Source organism: Macrotis lagotis, chromosome X (assembly GCF_037893015.1).
Source record: "Macrotis lagotis isolate mMagLag1 chromosome X, bilby.v1.9.chrom.fasta, whole genome shotgun sequence".
Taxonomy (NCBI): Eukaryota; Metazoa; Chordata; class Mammalia; order Peramelemorphia; family Peramelidae; genus Macrotis; species Macrotis lagotis.
The window spans coordinates 248,934,825-248,950,386 of NC_133666.1; the positions used below are offsets into that span (position 1 = coordinate 248,934,825).

The 15,562-nt window shown below is 34.1% G+C and overlaps 1 protein-coding gene across 4 annotated transcripts in view; it reads left to right on the top strand.

Moving 5' to 3' along the window:
- Positions 1-15,562, top strand: part of SCAMP1 (secretory carrier membrane protein 1) — a 123,956-nt gene that overhangs the window by 85,088 nt on the left and 23,306 nt on the right. For all 4 annotated transcript variants that reach the window (XM_074208387.1, XM_074208391.1, XM_074208388.1 and 1 more), the window contains one exon: positions 4,086-4,245. In XM_074208387.1, the coding sequence (XP_074064488.1) occupies positions 4,086-4,245 (160 nt within the window). The remainder of the gene's footprint in view (positions 1-4,085; positions 4,246-15,562) is intronic.

The window sequence follows — 15,562 nt, forward strand, 5'->3', positions numbered from 1 at the left end:
GATTGAGGTGGGAGGGAAGTGGGAAGAAAGGATAGGTGGTTGGGAAAGTTCAAAAGAAAGTAGTGTTGTCTCCTTTAAATGTATCAGTAAGTAGTATGGCATAGTTGATTGATTGATTTGACTTGAGAAAAATCTGAAGTCTAATTCCATCTTTGGATAGGAAGTTTGTGATCCTAGGCAAGTATTTTATTTAACCTCTATGAAGTGTAGGCATCAGTAAAAATTATGAAAAATTATAGATTGTAATCTGCATTGATGGAGGCTGTTCCCACACTGACTCACTAAATCCCAGACCCGTGATACATCTATGGATTATTGAGTTTAGGGTTTTTTTGAAATATTTCCCCAGGCATCTCTTGTTAAAAATTGTACTAATAGGACATTTTCTCCATGTATACTTTTTTTTTTTAGATTTTTGCAAGGCAAATAGGGTTAAGTGGCTTGCCCAAGGCCACACAGCTAGGTAATTATTAAGTATCTGAAACCGGATTTGAACCCAGGTACTCCTGACTCCAGGGCTGGTGCTTTATCCACTGTGCCACCTAGCTGCCCCGTGTATGCTTTTTTTAAAAAAAGGTTTTTGCAAGGTAAATGGGGTTAAGTGGCTTGCCCAAGGCCACAAGCTTGGTAATTATTAAATGTCTGAGGCCAGATTTGAACTCAGATATTCCTTACTCCAGGGCTGGTGCTCTGTCCAACTGTGCCACCTAGCTGCCCCTCCATGTATGCTTTTTAAAAATGTTTTGCATTAACTTTAAAACCATCTTATGACACCTCTTCTGAGCATGGAAGGATTTGGATCAATTTTTTTTAACTTTTTCATTATTTACAGTTATTTTATTTTTGAATAGTATTTTATTTCCCCCAATTACATATTATGAAAAATTTTACATTCCTTTTTGTAAGATTTTCAGTTCCAAATTTTTCTCCCTCGGGGCAGTTAGTTGGTGCAGTGAATAGAGCACCGGCCCTGGAGTCAGGAGGACCTGAGTTCAAATGCAACCTCAGACATTTAATAATTACCTAGCTGTGTGGCCTTGGGCAAGTCACTTAACCCCACTGCCTTGCCCCCCAAAAACCTAATAAACCCCACAAAAAACCACAACATTTTTTTCCCTCTTCCCTCCCCTTTTCTGAAAATGGTTGGTAGTTTGATTTCGTTTATATTTGTGCTATGATGTATAACATATTTCGTTATTAGTTTCAGCTGTGGAAGAAGAAACAGATCAGTGGATCAGTATTTTTTAAAAATACCTTATAGATAGGCTGGGAGATAGACTATTTAAAGAACTGTCTCATAATGTGCCCTCAAGTCTTGACAGAAATAACCACAAAATTGAAAATATTTCATAAGGAAATCACAAACTAAATGAGGAAAGCCCTAAGCCCTAAATAATTTAATTATGGATAAATGTTTCTGAAGCATAAGAATATTTTTATAAAAAAGAACGAACACTAACTCTTTGGAGTAATTTATTGCATGGCATTCTAGTAGCAAGACTGACTGAATCACATAGCTACCCTAGGTGATCTGCTGTACTCTTCTCTGTTCTAACATAAAATTATTTAATTTTTTAATGGGAGCAGCAGGTATATTGAGAAGAATACTGAATATGGAATCTGGAGAGACCTGTGTTGTAATTCTCTTTAAATATTTATTTATTGTGTGAAAATGGACTGACCACTTAACAAATTCTGTTTTAATCATCTCTAAGATGGGATAATAATCTCTTTAGTTCCTACCTTCCAAAATTGTCATTAAAATGAAATATTCTTTGAATTTCTCAGCTTTGTAAATATATCTTTCTTGTATAACATAGTCCTGAAATTTCCAATTTTTAAGGACAGTAATTAATTTTATTTTGCATTATATGTTTGAATCAAGAAATTATATATGTGTGTGTGTGTGTGTGTGTGTGTGTGTGTGTGTATAATTTCACAGTAATAAGAAGGCATCAAATATAGTGAATACATCTTTTGGAAAGTCCTGAATTTAAAATTCACCACTGTGTTATACATAAGCTATGTGATATTGGGCAAGTGATTTAATCTCTCAGTGCTATGGAGAATTTTCTAAGACTATAAGTTGGAAGAATGGTTCCTGGTTTACATTCTAAGACCTCTCACCCTTAGATATTTCCTGCATCAATGGAATCACAGGTTTGACCCACAAAAATATTTTTTCCCCCATAAATTTTTTAAATGTATAGTTTAAAGGGTCAAAAATAACCTTTAAATCTTTTTCTAAGAATATTTGATCCTTTAGAGACACATTGTGGTGTATTGGAAAGAGCATTAGACCTGGAATCAAGAACATCTTGGTTCAAATCTTATCTTAGAAATTTGAGACCATGGGCAAGTCACTGACTTTTTCTAGGCCTTGGTTTCCTCATTCATCTATAATATTATGGAAGTGAACTCAGTGACTCCTAAGGACTCTTCTGGTTCTTTTCTTTATGGTCCTCTGCTCTAATGATTTCCTTGTACTCTTTTCTCTTCAAATAAAGGTTTATTATATACTTTTGTTGGACAGGGGGATTAACAGTTGATTTCATTTGATAACTTTTAACTTTTGCATTTGTTCAGTATATTAGGGCACAAAGTTGTTTACTGGATTAGTTTAGTTCTTTTAGCCCATGATGGCACTATCCTATTTTGTATTAATCCTTATTCTGCATTGAGCTGTATTTAAGAGTTTTGGAGAGAAATGATGGAAACTAAGAAAAGCTGACCACTGCAATAGAAATAGACATTTTCACTTTAAACCTTTAAAGAACTCTGGATGTACTAGAAGCCATATTGATATTTCCCCAAATATCTGTATCATTTCATCAAATTGATGATTTTTGCTAATGAGAATTTGAAGAACAATAAATAATTAATTATAGTTGGACTATCATGTGGTCCTCTGAGGACCTGCCAGTGCATTGTTTTTAGTAACAAACATTTTACAAGAAATTTTCACAGGGGCTTTGATAGAATATGAAGAGGAGAGACCTAAGAGAGGATTCATTTTAGTTCAGCCATCTATTTTTACAAATGAGGATACAAGTCCAAAGTAGTGAAGTGATATAATAAAGATCATAGAGTATCAATACTAAGGCTAGAATGATGTCCCATGTCTAAAAAACAGATCTCTTCATATCATGTTCTTTTTATTATATGGTGCTGCCTTCCAGTACCTTTTCCTTAACAGTTTCTGGGAAGAAAAACTTAGTAGATCCTGCAAATTGCATTGGACAAATCTGTATTTAGGAATAACCCTTGTTTTCCTTAACACTCATTAGCAAGACTTTGTAATTATTTGACAGGATACTTTGTTAGTCTTAGACATTGCTGAAGGCTTAAAGAGAAAAGAAAGGATCTTTGGGGTGGGGAAGACCTTTTCTTTAAGGACTGGCCTAATTTGACAGGGTCATTTACTACCATTATAGGGACAACAACCATAGGGAATTCACAAAATATTATATGGTTCCTGTATAGTCAGACTGTTAAGAAAAAAATTTTTAGGGATATTTTAATCTTAGAATTTTCCCCAGTGATCTGTGTATGAATCAAAGACCATAATTTCTGAAGAGTCGAAATTTCAGGTGACCCAGTGGGCAATGGAAGATGTAGCATATTACTATGAATATTTTTTGAAAATTGTTACAAAAGATTTCAAAAGATTTGTACAATTGGAGAATTCAATTCACTGAACATTTGTTAGTACAGCAGCTGTCATAAAGGAGGTTAGTCTTGGGGTGAATAAGTCATGTCTAGAACATGAAGGATATAATAAATAGCTTAATTGTCATAATATTTTTTTTAAAAAAAAGGCTTCCAGCTCATGGGATAGATAGATCCTGGGAATCCTGGGCAAGGAGAAGGTGGGAGAGGGCTTACAATCTATGCCTCTGGAAGGCAAGTCTATATGGATGACATGAGAGAGTCTTGGAAGTGTAATGAACAGGTAGAAAAGTAGTATAGGATTTCATTTTAAAGTATTTAGTATCAGGAAATAGTTCTTCAGAATTTATGATAATGTAGATAATGACTTCAAATTTGTTGAGTTACATTGTTTCTCTGTTTTTTTGGTTCCACAGTCCATGCTGTAACACTGTTCCTAAATATCTTTGGATGCCTGGCTTGGTTTTGTGTTGAACCTGGAAGAGGGGTTGATTTTGGATTGAGTATCCTCTGGTTCATGCTTTTTACTCCTTGTTCGTTTGTCTGTTGGTACAGACCACTTTACGGAGCTTTCAGGTAAAATTTCATGATCTTTTTAAATTATTAAATGATTAATTGTTAGTAGATTTTTTAAGTTATTTTATTTTTTCAAATTACGTGCAAAATTAGTTTTCAACGTTCATCTTTTTATAAGCTTTTGAGTTGCACAGTTTTCTTCCATCTTCCTTTTCCTCCCTCCTCACCAGGGTAGTGAATAATTTGATATAGGATGTACATGTATAATTGTTTTTTAACATATTTCCATATTAGTCATGTTGTTAAAGAATTAGAACTAAAGGGAAAAAAGAATGAGAGAGAAAAAACAAAAGAACTTTTAAAAAGTTAACATAATATGCTTTGGTTTGCATTCACTTTTTTTCTGGAAATAGGTGACATTTTTCATCACAGGTATTTTAGGATTGTTCTTGTTCACTAAACTGTTGAGAGATGCTGAGTCCATCATAGTTGACCATCACACAGTGTTGCTTTTGATATGTACAGTGTTCTCCAGTTCATGCTAGTCTTACCAGGCTTTTCTGACGTCCAGTTGCTCATGATTTCTTAGAGAACAATAGTAGTTCATCTTATTCATACCACAATTTGTTTAGCCATTCCCCAATTGATGGATATCCCCTCAATTTCCAGTTCTTTGGAAGGAAAGAGTTGATTTATATTAAAAAAAGAGCTGCTATTAAATATTTTTGGATGTATTGATCTTTTCCCCCTTTTTATGATCTTTATGGAGTATAGATCTAGTAGTGGTATTGCTGTATTGTACAGTTTGGTCATTGCTGCAAATTGCTCTCACATCACCACCAGTGCATTAGAGTTTTCCCACATTCTGTCCAATATTGATCATTTTCCCTTTTTTGTATTTTTAGGTGAGGTGGTTCCTCAGAGTTGTTTTAATTTGCATTTCTCTAATCAGTAAAGATTTGGAGAATTTTTCATATGGCTATGAATTTTAATTTCTACATCTGAAAACTGCCTGTTCATATCCTTTGACCATTTATTAATTGGAGGATGATTTTTGTATCCTTATAAATTTGACTCAGTTCTCTATATATTTTAGAAATTAGTCTTTTATCAGGAACACTAGTTTTGAAAATTGTTCCCTAGTTTTCTGTGTTCCTTCTAATCTTGATTACATTGGTTTTATTTGTGCAAAATTTTTTTAAATTTAATTTAAGCAAAAGTATTCATTTTACAATTTTAATTCTCTATTTCTTGTTTGATCATAAACTCCTTTCCTCTCCATAAATCTGATAGAAAACTATTCCTTGTTCTATTAATTGGCTTATGATAATATCCTTTATGTCTAAATCCTATTTTTGACCTTATCTTGGTATGGTGTGTGAGATACTGGTCTATGCCAAATTTTGGTCATACTATTTCCCAGTTTTCTCAGCAGTTTTTTTTTTTTTTAGGTTTTTGCAAGGCAAATGGGGTTAAGTGGCTTGCCCAAGGCCACACAGCTAGGGTCTCAGTAGTTTTTGTCAAATAGTGGGTTCTTATTCCAGAAACTTGAGTCTTTGAAACAGATTACTATAGCCATTTACTATTGTTTCTTTTGTTTCTAAACTGTTCCACTAATCCACTTCTCAATTTCTTAGCTAGTATCAGACAGTTTTGATGATTTCCACTTTATCATAGTTTTAGATCTACAGCTAGACCACCTTCCTTTGCATTTTTTCTCTCATTAACCCCTTGATATTTTTGACCTTTTGTTCCTCTAGATGAATTTCAATATATTTTTTTCCTAGCTTTGTAAAATAAATTTTTGGTAGTTTGATTGGTTATAGTAGCTCTTATGTATAATAAAAATGTGACTGCCTTTTTTGGAACTCTGGGACTCATCTTTGTCCCATTCAGAAAAGAAAATCTAAAAATAAAAGTTGATGGGATATAAAATTTTTTTTGCATTAGAAACATAGTAAGCAAAAGCTTGATATTTGTGAATATGGTTCGATTGTGTGTCCGAAATAAAATTCCTATAATATTTTGACTGTCATTTTTACTGAAATATGGAATTAACATTATAACCTTTTCATTTTGAATGTGTGTGATAATTATTGTGATAAAATTTCATCTCTGCTGGTTTATGATGAATAATTACGTTATTTTCCATGGCAATTAATTTGCATTTTCAAAAAAAGGCAATGCAATATTATTCAGATAGAAAGAATAACAGGCATGATATTTTCATGAGTATTATTTAGGAATAATTTATGGCAGTCCTGTATGGGTTTAATCACTCAACCTGTAGTGTTAAGTTCGTATGTCATTTTATTTTAATATGATTAGATTTACAAGTATATTTCATACTTTTCCTTTATTTTTCCTTAGAATAGTTTTACTGAGACAAAAATAAATGTCTTACTTAGACTTAGACCTTGGGTAATATAATGTTTACTCTATGTTAGAAAATTTAAGAGGCTAGTATACAGCTTTATAAATTGACAGCAGAGGTTACAATGACTTTTTTTAATTAAAAATATCGTTGATGTTCATTTTGAAACTTATTTTACTTCCCCCATTTCTGCCTGAAATTTTTCTTTTTTATAGAAATATGCCTTATAGTTTTAAAAACATACCTAACTTTTGAACAACTAAGTAGCAGATTCATTTTTCTAATTCTCATAATTATACAAATTTATTTTTACTTTGCTGTCTTCAGTATTCTTATAATTAACTTCTGTTTTTCCATGTTGAACTTAAAATGAAAGGAAAAAGTAGAGGGGGAAAGTTATGTGTTTTGGACAGCAGAATAACAGAGATAGGGTAAAATAAAGAAAATGAGTAGAAAAAGGTAAGGAAGAGAGTATTGTGGAGCTGGGAAAGAGAATCTATTACAAAGAAGCCTAGGATATCTTATTTATTTGTTTATTTGTTAATTTATAAATGTTATTTTATTCAATTAAATGCAAAGTTAGTTTTCAACATTCACCTTTTTGTAAGCTTTTGAGTTCCATATTTTTCTACCTCTCTTCCTTCCCTCCCCTTTCACCATGAAGCAGATAATCTCGTACCAATTGTCCATATTTCCAATTAGTCATGTTGTGAAAGAAGAATCAGAATTAATGGAAAAAAAAGAAAAAAATTGAAATGTGAAAGAAGTTTGCTTTGGTCTGCATTCAAAGTTTATTGTTTTTTTCTGGATGTGGATGGCATTTTCCTTCATGGTGTTTTAGGATTATCCTTATTCACCAAACTGCTGAGAAGGGCTGTATCCATTAAAGATGATCATCTCACAGTGTTGCTGTTAATGTCTACAATGATTTTTATTGTTCTTTTCACTTCACTCAGCATCAGTTCATACAAGTCTTTCCAGGCTTTTCTGAAGTCCATCTGCTCATGATTTCTTAAAGAACAATAGTACTCCATCACATTCATATACCACAATTTTTTCAGCCAGTGCCCCCAAATTGAAGGGTATAATACCACAATGATAAGAACTGCTATAAATATTCTTGTACATATGGATCTTTTTTTCCTTTTTCATATCTCTTTGGAATGCAGACCTAGTAATGGTATTATTGTATCAAAGTATATAGTTTTATTGCCCTTTGGTCCTAGTTCCAAATTGCTCTCCAGAATAGTTGGACCACTTCACAACTCCCACCAACAGTGTGTTAATGCCCCAGTTTTCCACATCCCCTATCTTACTTATTTTTAAACATTTAGTTAAGGAAAATAGCAACCAGAGAAATATAAGCATATGCTTCACACTCAAGCATGAATCTTGAATGTCAGAATGGGATTTGGAGTACAAATCTACTTTGCAGTCTCTAGCTTACAATCACATGATATGTAGTGAAATTTGCCATTTAAAATAAAGATGTTGGGGACAGGAATTTGAACCCCAGGAATGTCACTTTTTAACTGAATCTTGACTGTAGCTTTTTAGTGATCACTGCCAACCTTCCTTCTCCCTCCTTCCTCTGCCTTTAAAAGGTGTCAGTGCATTCATTCATACCATACCTCCAAGAAGTAAATAGTATTTCTATTAAAAATAATACCAAGAGTGTTACAGCTAAAAATTAGCTATGATTCAAGGGTAAATAAGGACAACCACAAAAATCTCTTTAATAATACTCTCAAAAAGAAAAAAAGAAAAAAGTAGAGTAGTATGAATTAGAAAAATGGGATGGTGGTGGCAAGAGGTGGAGGGGGAGCCAGAAGGACACTACTTCTTTTCCAAGGATGATGATTGTGGGATTGGAAAGGATAGAACAAAAATGAGTAAGAGCACCTAAGTACCCTTGATTTAGTTACCAGTTCTAGGTAAACTACATCCACAGTTATTGAAAGGACTCACAGATAAATTTGCTGAGTTACTTACCATGGTCTTTGTAAAGTCATATAAAAATGAGATCATGTTACATAAAGATCAGTGAAAGAATAGAAGGAGAGTGTGCTAGTAATATCAAGTATTTGAAGGACTTTTTCATGGAAGAGAGATTAGGGTGGAAGTTGTAAAGAGTTAGACTTTATATAAGGGTGAAGGTTACTTAGAGCCATCCCGAAATGGAAAGAGGTGCTGTCTTGGGAAGTAGTGGGTTCCTAAAATGGTGAAGGAGGTGGATTTTTTTTTTTTGCAAGGCAATGGGGTTAAGTGACTTGCCCAAGGCCACACAGCTAGGTAATTATTAAGGGTCTGAAGCCGGATTTGAACTCGGTTCCTCCTGACTCCAGGGCCAGTGCTCTGTCTATTGTGCCACCTAGCTGCCCCAAGGAGGTGGATTTTAAAAAAGATGGTGCCTTTTGAGGTTCCTTCCTACTCATATTCTAAAATAGCTAAGACTATATGTGATTATGGAGTATTTAGAATATTAGCATGAAAATGAGAAAATCCCAGTTAATTATGGCAACTGATCCTAATGCTATCCTTTACATTGTAAGCACTTATTACATCTTGAAATATTTTTGAAAATTTCTTCTAAAGATTACATAAACATATTGGCTTTTTTAGGTAGTGAGAAAATATAATGTCTGATCCATGATGATGTCTTTAATGACTCCGAGCTTTAATATATCCTAAACTTTTTTTTTGTAAAATTTTCCAGGTACATTAGATTGAAAACATTTTTCAAACTTAGAAACTAACTCGTTTCCTTAACCAATCTCAAACCTTTTTCTCTCTGCATTGTATCTGCCTTTGTCCAGCTTAATTTTTATTGTAATATTAAATGCTATGCCCATCTTCTAGTTATATCTCTTCTGAATTTTAACTTCAAAATTGTAAAATTGCTGATTAATTTTTAAATTAGTCTTTGGTTAATGTATTTAATGTTCTTGTCAAGCTTTGATGGATAAAGAATACAAAAATTTGAAAAGGTAGTTTCCTTGTTATTAAATTGATTCTTCTGGCATTTAATGTAGAATATAATAATTTATCTTCTTAATACTTAAATGATTTATTATTAGTAATCCCTCCATGCCTTTGTTTATAGCACCATCCTTTGCTGTTTTCGAGTTTTCCTGGCCAAAAAAAAGAGAAATGAATTCCACCCTTCTGATAACCATTTTTGGTTATCAGACTGAGAAATGAGGAGGGTGAATTGAAACCAGGCATGATTAACTAGGAGAACAATGAGGGATTGGTAATCGAGATTAGGATCAAGAGGTGAAGGAGAGTTGGAGGGACTAGACTTTTTTTAGAGAGATAAATTTCCAAGTTCAAAAAGTTTTATAGAGCTCGGAGGATTGTAAATTTAGAACTTATGATTTCCTTCTAGTGTAGGAGTATCAAACTCAGGTCTCATTAGGCATGAATCAGATTAAAATGAAATTGGGAATAAAAATAAATATTATTCAGCATTAGTTTATGGTTTTTAAAGTCAATATTTTACCTATATGAATCTTGTTTCTGTTTGAGTTTGAGAAAACTGAGACCCAGAGAAGTTTAAGTAATTTTCCCAAGGTCACAAAGATTGTAAATAATAGAAACAAATTTTGAGCCCAGATTGTCTCTAACACACTCTCTGTTCATTGTATACAGAGTTGTCATGTAGTGGGAATGAGAACAGCTGGTGGTTCTTGTATATATACTTTAAGGTTGGCAAACATTGAAACTTAACTCATGTTTTTCTCACAAGCCTGTAAAGTAAATAACCTATTTTACTACCCCATTTTGCAGAAAAGAAAACTAGGGCTAGAGTGATGTACCCATATTCACTTAACTGTTACATAGAAGAGACATATTGCTATGAAGCCAAGTCTTGCCTGACCTCAAGTTCAGCATTTTTCTCTTACATCTCACTGCTTTTCCTGAGATATTCCAAAATTGTAGAATTGCCATGTCCGTCTTCTGGTCTGGAAGCTTTAGTGGGTCTGCATTTGTCTTGAGGATATAAATACACTTCTGTTTGACCAATGTGCCAATGTGCCTGCTGTTCTTGCTGGATGTCATTCTTCCCAACCTCCACCATTCTTTTTCTTACCTTTATTTCTTGGAAACAGTAGCTTCCCTTCCAGATGTAGATCCAGTGCCACCTTCCAAGAAGCCTTTCCTGATTCTCCTAGTGCTATATTTCTTCAAGTTACCTCTTACATGTTTTATATATGTCCTCAGTCTGTTTTTGTGAACATGCTGTTTTCCTTTAGGAAGAATTCTGTTAGTAAAATGCAAATTTCCCTATAGGCAGGGATGGACTCAGTTCTGTAGTTTTCTTCCCAATGCCTAGTGCTGTGCCTTGGTAGATAGAAAACACTGTATACTTTCTAAGCTTAGTTTAGTGACTGAAAACACCACTGATTTTAGAGTCAGAGGATCTGGGTTCATATCTTGACTGCCACAATCATAATGCACTCTGTTTTATGCCTTTATAACTGTGGGCATATCCCTTAACGTCTTTGAGCCTTAGTTTCCCAAATCATACTCCTTCCTACATTAAAGATTTCTTGTGCTAATTAATAGACTACTAATTTATATAAAGTGCTTTGGAAACCTCAAACTTATATAAATGGAACAGCTAGGTAGCTCAGTGGATAGTTATGGACCTGAAGTCAGGAAGACTTCTCTTTCTGAGTTCAAATGTGGCCTCAGACACCAGTTATGAGACCCTGGTCAATTCATTGAACCCCATTTGCCTGTTTCTTCATCTGTAAAATGAACTGGAGAAGAAAATGGCAGACTACTCTAGTATCTTTGCCAAGTCACTAGCTACTTCATAACCCAAGTGGGATTATGAAGAGTTGGACATAACTGAAACAACTGAACAACAAAAATAACCAAACATAAATCAGAATTGCTATTAGCAGGGGTGGCTGGGTGGCTAGGTTGGCACAGTGCATAGAGCACCAGCCCTGGAGTCAGGAGTACCTGAGTTCAAATATGACCTCAGACACTTAATAATCACCTAGCTGTGTGGCCTTGGGCAAGCCACTTAACCCCATCTACCTTGCAAAAATCTAAAAACAAAAAATTGCTATTAGCAGAAAGGTGTTTATAGAATAAATTACCCCTGCAGTTTGTGATTTATCTGTGTGATCACTGAGACAAATCTAAATCCCTTATTGACTAGGTAGAATGACTTCATGTTTAGTGATTAAAAACTTAATACTCATTATTAAACCATTGTTCCAATTCTTAGGAAGTAGGCCATGGGCAGACCTATTCTCAAAGCCATTACTTTGTCATCTTGCTTGAGTTTGTACTTCTTTGGGTAGCCTGACAGTAATAGATGTAATATTATTGAATGTTCAAATTTAACTTTATTCATCTGTCTAAATGAAAGTTAATTTCACTTTATGTGAAGACATTAAGTAGATATGTATTAAGAAAAGATATATGTATAAAATGTCTATTGAATATTGTTTAGTAATTTCTCCTGAAATTTACTCTGTAATTTGATCTTTTACATCTTAGTTTCCCATTGTAATTTGAATCCATCCTCATTCACAAATACACCTGCTCCTCCTGTGTTTTTGCAGTACAGGTGTGGGATTAGAAAGGGAAGAGAGATTTTCATTGCTGAGACTTAGCTTGTTGATTTTTTAAAATAGGAAAACTTCTAGTATGGTTAATACATTAAGTCAGGAGTTCTTAATCTTGGACTTCATGAACTTAGTTTTTTTTAAAAAATATATCTGGATAACTGCATTGCAGTAAAATTTGTTTCCTTTGTAATTCTAGATATTTTATTTTAAGCATTTAAATATTCTGAGAAGGGGTCCATAATCTTTACCAGATTATGAAAAAGAGTCTGTGACACAAAAAAGTTAAGAAACCCCTGCATGAAGCTGATCATTTATATCTTTTTTTGTGAGTTAGTCTGATGAGTGGTTCTCCTAATAACTAAATAAAATCAACTACCTCACAGATTTCACTTTGATATGGTGCATAGAGAAGGATAATTTAGGAGTCTGGAGAGAGCAGGCCTCTGGTTTATGTTACAGTTCCAAGCCCTGGACAGTAGAAACCAGAGCAGCATATAGTTGTTTCAAAAACTGTTCTTGTAACAAAAGAATCATATCAAAATTTGAGAAAGGCTTAACAGTGTGTTCAGATGCATATCTGTCATCTTTATTAAGTGCAGGGGTCATCTGCTTTATTAATCTTATTTCCTGCTTAGTCTCATGCCATAAAATTTTTGAAGTCAATATGACTAATGTGTGGAGTATATGCTCTTTATTCTTCTGTTGATCTGTAGTCTGAGTGGTTTTCCATTTCTGTATTTTTTTTATTCAAAAATAAGGAATTTTATATCTGAATTTTTATTTTCCTAGATTTCATCTAGGTTATATTTTCCTTGCTTCTTTTAACAAACATATATTCAAGTTAAAGAGAATTCTATAAATTTTATTTGTATTTAATTATCATTACTTGTATTTTAGTTAGTAATGTGACATATGTGATAATTTATTATGCCTAGTTAAGAATATTGAGAGAGGAATATAAAAAGTAAAATAAAATCCTCTCAACCTAGATGGAAAGAGCAAATCAGTATAAAGTAAGTTAAGGCTTTATTGCCATGCTTATTCACCTGTTCATTTTTCAAGAAATAATTGTTAATTAAAGGACTACTATAAACAAAGTACTAAATCTTTGCTCTACAAGGAAGGAGCATAAGAAGTATTTAAATATTTAAAGGACAGGGCTTTGTAATAACTGCCATAAGAGGTTTAAACAACAAACATGTGGAATTTCAGAAGCTAGAGAATCACTTGGCAGAGGGTGGGGAGAAGCAGTCAAAAAAGAGAACTTGAAGGAGGTTCCGTTAGAAGTAGGCCTTAATTCTGATAAGATTTTGAAGTGCAGAGTTATAAGCAGAAGCATATTCCACATGGAGACAGTTTCAGGAGCAGCTTACTTGTAAAAGGCCTGAGATGTGACAAGTGTTATTCAATACTGAAAGGGCTAACTTGTGGAGGAGGAATTAGACTATTTTGATTGACTCCAGAGGGCAGATTTATGACCAATGCTTGTGAGTTAGGTAAGCAAATCTAAAAATGCTTTCTATTAATTAAGCTATCTAAAGATAGAAATGCATTACCTTGTAAAGGTAATGAATTCCCATTACTGAAGATCATAAAATCTAGAGCTAAAAGTGGCAAGGGGCCTTCCTTAGATCATCTGATTCAAGGCTTGACAAACTATGTAACTGGCAGCCACATTTAACCCACAGTCAGTTTTTATTTGACCTGTGACCTAAGAATGGGGTATCTTAAAATTCTTAGCTCAAAGACTGTCCAAAAACAGCAAGTGGGACAGATCTAGACCAATCTTTTAAATTTATAAGTGAGAAAATTGAGGCCCACATATGTGTAATGTTTGGTTCAAGATAACAGAGTGACAGTCAAGATTTGAACTTAAATTCCTTGACATGAGATTCAGTATTCCAGTTATGAGGGTGTTGGAAGGTGGGATTAAGTAGGTCTCTTCTAGCTGTGGGATTATGATTTTCTTTTCAGTGGGTGCTGAAGATTTTGACTGGAGTAGCTCAGGAGAGAGCTAGAAAGATAGGTTGGAATCAGATGTTAGACTGAGGAGTTTGGGCTTTATTCAGTAGGAGCCCTCTAGAAATGAACTCTTGTAAGTGGTAATCAATCAGCAAGCATTATTAAGCATCCCTTGGGTCCCCTGGTTATTCTGTTAGGAATACAGAAAACAAAACAAATCTGTCTTCAAACAGGAAGTATACAGTAGACTTACAGATGAGTGAATAAGCCCATATATAAGGATGTGTGTGTGTGTGTGTGTGTGTGTGTGTGTGTGTGTAATTTTGGAAGGGAACTCTCAGCAACTGAGGGAATCAGAAAAAAAAGCTTTTTAATGATGTGGCACTCAATTGAACTTTGAAGGATGCTAGGGATTGTAAGAGGTGTAAGCAAAGAGGGAAAGCGTGCCAGACTGAAGGAATAACCTGTTCAAAAGCATATGGTAGGAGACAAAAGGCTGTACATGAGGAGCATCACAGTGGCCATTTTGACTGGAACTTTGAAGTTGTCAGGGTACTGCTGACTAATTAGCTTGGGAAGAAGGGAACCAGGTTTTCATCAGGTTTAAATGCCAGAGGTTTTCTGTTTTATTTTATAAAATATAGAAAGCCACTGAAACATGTTAAGTTGGCTAAGATGAGAATGAGTTGGATAGTGGAAGGGCTAGGCATAGTAAAACGGTTAGGTGTGTAGTAGTGTTCAGATGAGAAGGGTGCTTTAGCCATGTGAATATATAGAGAAAGATCGTGAGAGAGATGTTGTGGAGGTATGTGTGCATTAAGAGTAGAGAACTGAGAATAATACCAAGATTGGAAAAAGAGTGATCTGACAGAAAGAGGGAAGATAGGCGGAGAGATTCAGGTTTAGGAGGAAAAAAATTCTGTTTTGGCATGTTGAGCTGGAGATGTTTTTGGTACATCCAGGTGAAATTATCAAGCAGGCATTTTAAACATGTATGACTAGACTTCAAAAAAATGAGATGAGAAAGGTCTCTTTATATGGATTTGAGAGTTCTCTGTTTAGAGATAACAGTTGAACCAATAGGAAGCTGTTGAGTTTACTATAATAGAGCACAGAGAAAAATGAAAGCTCCAATATTGAGTCTTCTTATTGTTCCCATGTATAGGGAGCAAGGTATAACTGATGAGTCTTGCTAAGGAGACTAAAAAGGATCTGTCCAACTAGAAGAGTCACATAAGATAAATTAGTTACCAATCTCAATGTGGCAGTGGGAAAAGAATCTTAGACCATTTTGACAATGGAATCAATAATTATTAATATGTTTGTGTTGTAGCTTTCATGGGATCTTTTTTGCATTCAGCCACCCCAATAGATCTTGACTTCACTCCAGAGATGAAAGCCACTCCTTGCTGAGATAGTATGTACTTGATGTCTAGAGTTGGAACTAATC